At 40.0% G+C, this 10,773-nt stretch overlaps 1 protein-coding gene across 1 annotated transcript; it reads right to left on the bottom strand.

The window, feature by feature from the left end:
• Positions 1-971: 971 nt before the first annotated feature.
• On the bottom strand, positions 972-8,592 carry tmed1b (transmembrane p24 trafficking protein 1b). The gene is made up of 5 exons (XM_030414643.1): positions 8,295-8,592; positions 5,789-5,886; positions 5,514-5,703; positions 2,040-2,207; positions 972-1,923 (listed from the first exon to the last, which is right to left on the bottom strand). Exons 1-5 carry the CDS (start codon positions 8,544-8,546, stop codon positions 1,873-1,875), a joined length of 759 nt encoding a protein of 252 aa, XP_030270503.1. The 5' UTR covers positions 8,547-8,592; the 3' UTR covers positions 972-1,872.
• Between the last annotated feature and the right edge of the window lie 2,181 nt (positions 8,593-10,773).

Here is a 10,773-nt window from a genome sequence, read left to right as displayed (position 1 = left end):
ACCAATGTCATTGGCCATTAGCTAGTAATCTCTTTTAACTGTGCAGCTAGCAGTCATATAAGCCGACGGGTAGACTCAGATCACAGGGGATCGTTGATGTTGTTAAAATCAGGCTCTTGAAGTACATTGTAGGTAGGGGCTAGCCAGTTAGCATGCGAACTACAGTAGATATTCCATCAGTGCAATATAAAAGTCAAAACTGTTATTTCTACGCAATCTGTCGATAATTCAGGTGGGTTTTTTTATGTTTTAAACAGAAAATCTTGCATGTTGCACCTTTAAGATTGAGGAACCTCTTTTACTACATAATTTTTCTTATACTGCCCAATACGGTACAATGTGCAGTACGTACACTGTGCACATACCTACCACATACAACATAACTTTGTAATTTGAGCAAATTGTCTCTTTTAGATTATTTTAGATTACTATGTACTACATGTTATTACATTGCAGCAGGTGCAGTAAATTCATGCTGATCCTATGTGGATCTGACCAAATTTTACCTGGTACGAGCTCCATGTCTGACAATTTCAAAGTTGTTTTCGTTAAGGTCAGACATTAGGGGGAGCTACATCAGCAGAAATAAAGTGTCTCTCCAAGTGTGGTCTCCTGATTGTGGTGCTAAGAAAGAACAACGCTGAGGTTTGTCATAACTCACAAGTTACAGAAAGCTGCATTTGAGCTGTGATGGAGTCTGTTCAATTCTGATTAGTCACTGTGTGTTTTTGATAGAAGTCCAGTGAACATGAGAGCCATACGTACACAGAACACATTTAAAAAGATGATTTTTTTTTTTTTTACCAGTTTTTATTTTACAAAGAAAAATCACCTCAAACAAAGTATCTTGTGTGTAAAAAAAAATGCATTTATTCATATCAATAACTCCCATGAAAACCTGATTTTTTAATAATTCTGTAGCACATGTAATGCAAATCTGTCCTTGGTAAAAAAAACAAAAAAAACAAAACCCAAACACTCAGTGGCTGACTGAGCAGAATCAAAATGTCACATTCTGTTAACACAAACACATCTGGATGAAAAGAAAAAGCAAGTTTGTTCGTGTATAACTAAAACCAGAAACATACAAACACACATTTAACAGTCAGTATGTTCACACTGAATATTTGTACTTATTACATATTTGTCTGAGTACTGACACATGTACACTATTGGCAATCGTACTGGAAAATCATCCCTTGTTCCTACTCTACATTCTCATTTGTCAACTTGTCAGCTTGGACCTGAACTGGCACAATAAAATAATCAGTAACGTCACGGCTGTAACTGAGGAAACACCTGCTCTGATGGATCAAATCACACATATTATGTAAAGACTGTTAACTGTCAGGAAGAAAACATACGCCAACAACACTATTGCACATTGTCATCCCTTGTAAACCGGCAACTAGGAGTTCTGTGGATCGGCTACTGAGTTGTGTCATATTACCCACCTTTAAAGGTCATTTTCAATTTTAATGAAAAATTCCAAACACCTCTTGTCAGTTTCAGAAATGTACCACAGCAGTTTATACTACAACATGTATTGTTCTGTCTATGTAGGCAGTGCCTTTCGAAAGGTATTTCCTCACTGTTTTGTGGGAAGATTTGACATTAAAGGCACTGAATGAAATGAAACGACTTCAACTTCCTCAATTTGTTCCTAATACGTTTACCCTTCGAGGTCCACTTAGATTTAATTATTGCTCACAAACTGATGTAAAACAACACGTTAGGAGTAAAAAAAAAAAAAGATCCATTAAATTGATTTTGAATGCCGGAGTGGACGCAGACAAAATTTAAAAATAATGGATCGTAATCTGAATGGGTAGCCAGCTCAACATCTCGATTATTCGGTTTCCCCGGCTGCCTCTAAGTGCAGACCCGCCGCTTATCGTCGAACAGCTTACGTACAGTGTAGACCTGCGGGAGGAATGAACACAGGCATCAAACTATGTGACAGATTAATATATGAACTCACTCCTCAAACGTTTGGCCCTTGAATCAACAGATTGTGCTGTGTTCAGTGCTCAGTTTACCTGTGTCAGGGCCACACACAGCATCACCAGCACACTGGCACAGGACCAGAACGAGACCCTCCACAGGTTGTCTTCCAGAAGGTTTCGGTCCCGCGCTTCAAACGCCCGCAACACCGTCTGCATCTGCCGGCTGCGCTCCAGGCGTTTGTGCAGAGAGTCCATGGACTCCTGAGGACAGAGCAAGGACAGCTTTAGAGATTTAAAATAAGTGATGGCTGTAATGACAGAGCTGGGTGAGTGAGAGATGGAGGAAGTAAAATGACTTGAGGGTCACAATAGTCACAAATGTACAATGAGTTTTGAACTGTTGTACGACCCAGCGTTCACATCTTCTGCTGAAATATTTTGATTGTGGCTTATCGCAGATATATCGGCGTATATGTTGTCTGATATCACAGAGGTAAATAACAATAAAATGAATTGCTCAACTGTAAATGTGTTTTTATTACCACATCTAGCCTGAAAATTGAGTAGTGGTGAGGCTTTACTAATACGTATTAAAACTTTTGGAATTAGTCCGGTGGGTCACCTCAGCTGGCAGCCCCCCACATGGACTGTAATGTGCTGCGACTTCATCCATGTATTTACTGTCTGTAATGTTTAAATTAAGGTTGTTTTACCTTGATGAAATTACAGTGTCCGTAAAAGTATTTTTAGACATCCTCACACAAGATATGTAAAGCAGGGCCCAGATGTGAAAGTACTGGGATTCCCCTTTAACTCATCCTCTGTTGAGCACAGTGGCTGCCTGACACAAAATACCCATCAGAACAGGATTTAGCAGATGTATTTTTCTATGTAAATATTAATTTTGTGCTAAACCAATTTATTATAACTGCCTGTCCAATTTGCAGAGCAGCTTACGTTTCCAGCTGGTGTTAGCCAGTGATGAAAATACTGTACCTTAGTAAAAGTTTTGAGGTACTTGTACTTTACTTGAGTATTTCCATTTTCTGCTACTTTATACTTTCACCCCACAAATATTGTACATTTACTTCGCTACATTTATTTAATAACTTTAGTTACTAGTTTTGCAGATTGCAGTCTGCATCAGAGCAGAAGCACAGCAAATGTTTTTAGGTTTTTCATTTCATCAGCAATTGGATTTAGGGATGCACCTTTTTAATTTTTTTTATGACCGATAACTGACGCTCATTAACCGAAATAATTAATAACCGTTATTACACGGCTCTTCTTAATGCTGCAAAAAAGTACTCCCATGCCACTAGTATGGATGAGTTTCACATTAACTTTAATATTTTTGGTAAATACGGTATTGATATAGTGACATGTAATTGTCACATAGCTCTCTGTTGTGAGCGCGGTCCAGCAGTCCGTTGTAATAGCCACGAACTTAGTACTTGCAAGTTGCGTTTTCAGTTCTTTTTTCCTCTCCTCAAAACGAGCCTCTAATCGACGGGTAATGGTCGGTCTTGATGGAATTTGGTAATTAGGCTCGACATAGCCCAGTAGCTCCTGAAACCTGTCGCCACTGACCACGCTGATACGCAAAATGTCTTTTTCCACCATTAAACGAATTTTCTGTGTGATCTCCTCAGACCGCCGCGCGTCATATCTTCTCCCTGCCATCATGGAGGGCAAAGTTTGCTGTGATGGTCCTCCATCATTTGATCCTGGATGTTTGCTTCGCAAGTGGTACTGCATTGTACTGGTACTGCTTGAATATTTCAGTGCTGTACTGCATAGTTTGCAAATAACCTCATCTCCTTTTCGGTCGAAATTGTCCCACACAGAACTCCTTTTTGCTCGCTTCATTTTTGCTGTGAAGTGGGCTGTGGCGGAAAGCACGTAAAGGTACTTGTTGCACGTGTGGCACCCGTAATATTTTAACACCATATCTTTACTTTGACTCAAGTATGACTGTTGAGTACTTCTTAATCCATTGGTGTGTTAGCAGCTTTAAAAGTAGTCACGTACTAGTTGAAGGTTAGGTCATGGTTATTCTACATTTTCCCTATTGTCAGCAGATCCAGTGAGAAGACCAAAACCACAAAAACCACAAGTACGTTGGTGCGTCTTTCAAAACATTCCCACTTCCCTATCCGTTGAACAGTCAGATTCTCAGAAGGCTTCAAATACCGCAGGATGTTCTAATACTTCAAAATCAGTTTCTTTAAATCATTTCGAAAGACTTCGAGAGAGTATGACTTAGGGGTGGTGAAAAAAATCAATAATCGATTAATCGTGATTATAATATTGACGATTATGAATTGATTAAGATCGATTTAATTTTTTTATTTAATTTTTTTTTAAAATAGAAACTGGAGTACTCCTCTTACTGGTTTCCACTAGATGGTCCACAGTCTGGAGCCAAGATATGTTATTCCATCCCGGAGCTTTTTCACACTTAAATTGATTCCAAATCTTTACAAGGAGACAAAGCTTTCCGTGCGAGAGTCCCTCAACTCTGCTCACAGGGCTGCCTGGACATCCAGAGCTACAGTCTCATATGTGACCGTTACAGCTCATTATGTCAGCAGTTAATGGAAGCTAATGTCCTACGTACTTCAGACGAGAGCTATGGATGATAGCCACACAAGCACAAATATGTGTGAGTTTCTCAAAGCAATGGCAGACGAATGGGGAATAGAGAAACACGACCTGGTTCTCGTCATGTACAATGCTTCTGGCGTGAGTCCAGCTGCTGAGCTTGGCAACTTTTCTTTTAACAGTGAGACAGTGTGAGACTCATTTAAAACAAAGTAAAAAATAATAATTTGGATATTACAGTTACACTATACAATGTTGAAGGTGCTGTGAGGTGTTACTCAAAAGAGAAGTAAAATAATTCAGCAGCTGACTGATGTTAAATGGAAGATCAATAATCGTTAATAATTGAAAATCGAATCGATAATCGTTAATAATCGAAAATCGATTTGTAATCGAATCGAGACTTCAATAATCGGAATCGAATCGAATCGGGAAATTGGGCTGATTAACCACCCCTAGTATGACTGGGGTGTTGGTGCTTAAAACTGATATCTTTGGATGCCTGGCTTGTACTGCACTCTGTTAATTGGGATGACACATATTTGTAACGCTATCTATGTTTTGTTTTCAATCTGTTTATAATTACTTGTTTTTATCTTGTGCTGCTGTCTGTCCTGGCAAGTGCTCCCTCGATGAAGAGACTTTTCATCTCAATAGGATTGATCCTAGTTAGTTAAAGTTCAAGAATGAAGGCTGAAAATAATCATCCAGCAGACTATTTTGAAGATATAAATAATAATACGTTCCGGAGGCAAAGACAAATATAATCCAGAGGAAAAGTTGCTTCATTCTATTCCTGTTTGATTAAAACATAAGAAACCCGACCTGGGTTGCACCCACACAACAAACCTGCTACATCAATCTCTCCTCTTCTCCCCTGGAGGTTGTGCAGACACTGGTTGAGCTTATTTGTGCAAACACCAGAGGTTTATCGCGGCCTCACCCCAAAAACAAGCATCTCACCCGGATGTCCTCCAGTTTGTACTCCAGAAGGCTTCCATCCGGCTCCTCTAATCCGGCCCACTCTTCATCTCCACCCACATCTCCTCCTTGGCCCTCGAGGATAATCTCGAAGAACACCATCTTCTCTGAGAAGCGGCTGAAGCTGTTGTCAAAGCAAATTTGATAGTCTCCCTCCTGCGTTGGCTCCACCCTTGAAAAAAAGGAAGTGAAGTTAAAGATTAAAAACAGGTTGAACGCCACCTGGGCAGAAACATGATGCGTGATGTAGCACTTACACATGGACTCCGTCGGAGCGTCGACTCTCGGTGATGATCTGGATGCCTTCTGGAGAGAGGATGGTGAAGTCCACATCCATACCAGCGCCTGCTATCACCTGGACGTGCACACACAGACACACACACACACACACAGACACACAAGCTCACAAATGATGAAGTCAACCATTTTCTGCAATTTGCTTTTCTAGATAGTGACAGTTGGAACAAAGACAGGAAGCACTGTATGTGAAGAGAAACACTTACATGGTGTGAGTCTCAACCAGGCTGCGAGGACATTTTCAGAGAGATTACATGGGCCTTTCATGAGAGAGACTGCTGTCGTTGCTTGGATCGAGACTCTCCCACTAAACAAACAAACTGCTGACTGGCAGAACTTAACATGGCTTTACATAGATCATGTACATGGTGTTGCACAGTTTAGAGAGTAGTACAGCTGAAATGATCAGTCAAACAATTGATGAGCAACAATTATGATAATAATCACTGAAGTATTTTATTTTTGGCCAGAATGTCCAAATTTCACTAGCTCCAGCGTGTCTAATGTGTGAATATATGCTTATTTTTCATCAGGCCTCTGTGATAGTCCATTTACTCTCTTCGGATTTTAGACGGAGCAAGAAATGTGACATTGTGATGGTCATTTTTAACTATTATTGTAATGTAGTTGGACATAAGGATATCAGCCTCCGCCTGCCAGTAGCAAAAACAAGCACATTTAGTGGATGTACTTCCTTAAGGGTTATGAGCCACTGTTACAGCTGCTGACTGAGCAGATCTATTGGATGAATTCCAGAAGTGTTTGTACTTTTTAGTCATCTTCACACAAGATATGTAAAGCAGCACCCAGGTGTGAAAGTACTGGGATTCCCCTTTAACACATCCTCTGCTGAGCACAGTGGCTATTAATACCTGCCTGACACAAATTACCCGTCAGGACAAAATTCAGCGGATGTGTTCTCTGTGTGAATTTACATTTTGTGTTTAACTAATTCATTATAACTGCCCAACTGATTTGCAGAGCAGCTTATGTTTCCAGCTGGTGTAAGTCAGTGATGAAATGTAATTCAGTGTATTTACTCAAGTACTGTACCTAAGTACAATTTTGAGTTTCATGTACTTTACTTGAGTTTTTCTATTTCTTGCTACTTTATATAAACTTCCACACCACCTCATTTTGGAGAATAATATTGTACTTTTACTTCACTACATTTATTTGATAACTTTTAGTTACTAGTTAGTTTGGAGATTGCAGTCTGCATCAGAGCCAAAGTAGTGCATTTTTAAATGTATTTAGATCTGAATGATACAGCAAAAAATATCATATTGTGCCTATTTTGAAAGACATTGTGATATGGGTCACAATTTTTGTGGGAGATGTATTTTCACTCACAATGTAAACACACACACATACATACATACATACATACACATATATATGTATACACATATATACATACACACATATAAATACATGCATATTATATACCATTTTAAAAGGTCTAAAGGTATGTTGTGGGACATTTGACCTTTATCAAAAAATGCAGCTCCTGTGATCTAAATATTGCTCTTGGCCATATTTCATTTTCAGGAGCATATGAAGTAACTGTTCAGTCCTGCTGCTGAATGCATATTGGCAATCATTTGTATTAGTAGCAGCCCCAGACCACTTTTTCCCTCAGCAGCCAGAGCTCCTGTGGCTCTGAGGCAGCTGTTCAAGCTAACTCAGTGAAGTGTTCAGTAAACCCTGATGAGTGTGCAGATTAACACTGTGACTGATGCAACACTGTAAAACGGGAATTCCACTGGTTGCATGTACGTTGCGGAACGGCTCCGCTACGGCACAGTTTTGCCATGCTCTTGACCTAGAATAGCTATATCTGGTCGTTGAATCATTATCAGACAACAGACATGTTACATGGGGATTTGTCTCTGCTCTGTCCTTGTGTGCGCCGGGCCAGGACCTGTTCAGGAACATCCTGTCGGATGACCCGAGGCTACCAGGATCTGAGCCTGCCACACATAATTTACAGTGACTCATTTACTATGAGAAACGTGTGGCGTATTATCTCATTTCCTGTGGTAATTTTGTTATCGCTGATCTTTCTAAGAGCCTTTCGTCTGTTTCGGGAAGGATCTCATTCAGTGCGATCTTGCGCAGAACTCGCCAGATAAAGTTTGACTTGACGTTATGGATTTTTACCACAGTGCATCGCCGTTTGAGGAAAATGTGAAATTCAGTGTGAGCTTTGTCGCGTTCACTCCCATGACATGAAGTTAACACAGAAGTGCTGATATGATCTTACAGCTGTAGTTTTAATGTTGAAATGTAAAAATATGCGTTGCGCAGAGGACTCCCAGCATGTCAGCTAGCTAACGGAGTAACGGTTGTGGTGACTGCTAGCCAACAACATCGTATTCCCGTCTCGCTGCTGTACACCTTTAACAGGTAGTATGCACGTGTGAACACAGTTAGTGCTTATGTCTGCTGACTACACACAGTTACCTGATATTCGACCTCCATCGTACCATTCTTCGCTGCAGTCTGAAAGAAACACTCGGATCTTCCGGCTGGCAACAGAAACGTGAACTCGCTGTCCAGGCTCTGTCCGAAACAGCTCACAGAGCCTAAACACCACCCGAACAACACAGCGAAGACGAACAGCCGTCCTCTGCCCCCCTCTTTCCTCCAAAGACGCTCCATGGTGAAGATATTCCCAAACACAGGGCTATCTAAGTTCAGCCATCTCTTTCGCATCCCTCTTCCGCAGCAGAACTTTGCGATGCTGTGATTGGGTGGAGGCACCCGAACGAGGGCAAGGCCGCGGACCAATCAGAGGAGGAAGAGTAGCAAAGTTTGTCCAATCACTGCAGGTCTGAGGTTTTCCCCTCAGGACCATCCGAACCGCTGCAGCTACTGTGTGACCCTGCTTTATATCCTGGTGATAGTAATGCCATGGTAATGATAAACGTTATACATAAAGCACTTTGCTTCACTTTTCTTCTTCAAATGTTAGTTGATCATTTACTCATAATCTTTTTTTTGATAAGTAAACTTGTTAATTCTAATAACTTTTGGGTCGCCAGTTTGTGAAAAATCTTGCTGCTTGCTGGAGATTTAAAGGGTCACTTTGCACATTTAAGTGTGATCAGTGGTCTTGGCGACTATTAGTGCATATGTGAAAAAAAAGGCTTTTTTTGGCGCCAGAAGAAGTTGCATGTAATCTGATAAATATCCGCCAGTGATGTCACTCAGTGGGTAGTTGCATTGTGGGTAATGTGGACACCAGATTTTGAAATAGTCCACTGAACTCAAAAAAGTTCACCTTTTTTAATATCCATTCTTCCTTTTTGAAAAAAAACAAACAAAACTGGTGCCTACATTACCCACAATGCAACTTAGCAACTGAGGGACATCACTGGGGGACAGCTATAAGATTGCATGCAGCTTTCTCTTTAATTATGAAACTAGATCTTTTGTAGTTACAGAGCAGCTGGGCAGAAACAGTTTAAAATGTTGAACTTTAAAACTTGCCATTTGATGTTTTCATGGTCAACAACAGTACATAAAGAAATACAGGAAAAGAAGGCCAGGCAAGTTTATTCGTATAGCACAATTCATACACAAGGCAGCCCAAAGTGCTTTATGGGGCCATACCATTAAAATACATTCAAATTGCATTTAAAACTCATTTAAAACAAGTAGGAAGCCATCAAGACACAACACATTAAAACAAGTTAAAAAATAGGAAATTAGGCCGAAATTGAATAGGTCTAAAAGAGCCGAGACTAAAGAATAAAAATTGCTTCAGTGAAAGGCTGCGGCAAACAATATGGTCTTCAGCCTTGATTCAAGAGATGTTAGAGTTGGGGTGGACCTGTAGTTTTCTGGGAGTTTGTTCCAGATATGTGGCGTATAATAACTAAGTGCTGCTTCTCCATGTTTAGTTTTGACAGACAGTAGGGACAGAAAGCAGATTAGAGGTCTAGATGGTTCATAACGTAGCAGCAGATCAGAAATGTGTTTTGGCCCTAAACCATTCAGTGCTTTATTAACCAATAGTGGAATTTTTCAAATCTATTCTTTGACAGGACTTGTTAGGACTCGAGCAGCAGCGTTCTGAATCAGCGGCAGCTGTCCGGTGTTTTTTTTAGAGAGTCCTGTAAAGACAGTTACAGTAGTCAAGTCCGCTGAAGATAAATGCATGAACAAGTTTTTCCAGATCCTACTGAGAAATAAATCCTTTAATCCTTTATATTTCTTAAGGTGATAGTAATGTAATGTAATTGTCTTAGTGAGGCTGCTGAATGTCCATGACTAAACCAAGATTTTTGGCTCGGTTTGTAGTTTTCAGCATTACAGATTGAAGCTGAGCAGAAACTGTTAGTTGTTCTTCCTTGGCTCCAAAAACAATTTTTTTTTTCAGTGTGATCTGTGTTTAACTAAAGAAAACTCTGACACATCCATCATTGATTTGTTCAGTACATCCACTCAGTGTTCCAATCAGATGATAGTAGGTTATGTAAATGTGTAAGTGATCTGCATAACTTTACTAACATATTTTGTTGTTTTCCATTATCTGACTATAGACACAAAGTAGTTCTCTCATCATTTAGATATGATTTCAACCAGTTTAATGCTGTACCGGAGAGTCCCACCCAGTTTTCCAGTCGGTCCAGTAGTATATTGAGGTCAACCGTATGAAACGCAGCACTGCAATCGACTAATTCCAAGACTCTAATTTTGCCACTGTCTGTGTTTAAATGAATGTTATTGAGGACCTTGACAAGAGAGGTCTCAGTGATGTGATGTGATCAAAATCCTCATTGATGAAATCAAAACAGCCATTTATTATCAGATAATTGTTCAGCTACTGAAAAACAGCTTTTTCAATGATTTTACTTCACATTGGGAGGTTTGATGTGGGCTTATAATTATTCATTACCGATGTGTCTAGGTTGTTCTTCCTCAGAAGTGGTTAATG

This window comes from Sparus aurata, chromosome 1 (genome assembly GCF_900880675.1).
Source record: "Sparus aurata chromosome 1, fSpaAur1.1, whole genome shotgun sequence".
In the NCBI taxonomy this organism is placed as follows: Eukaryota; Metazoa; Chordata; class Actinopteri; order Spariformes; family Sparidae; genus Sparus; species Sparus aurata.
The sequence above is the reverse complement of the archived record's forward strand: the minus strand, read 5'-3'. Positions and strand labels throughout refer to the sequence as shown.

What these genes read in the sequence shown, in the direction of transcription:
- tmed1b (XM_030414643.1), bottom strand. Translation starts at nt 8,546, where the DNA reads ATGCGAAAGAGATGGCTGAACTTAGATAGCCCTGTGTTTGGGAATATC. An exon ending in CGCTCCGACGGAGTCCATGT is followed by an intron (nt 5,704 to 5,788) that starts GTAAGTGCTACA and finishes CTTTTTTTCAAG; the next exon opens with GGTGGAGCCAACGCAGGAGG. An exon ending in TGTGTGTGGCCCTGACACAG is followed by an intron (nt 1,924 to 2,039) that starts GTAAACTGAGCA and finishes TTCCTCCCGCAG; the next exon opens with GTCTACACTGTACGTAAGCT.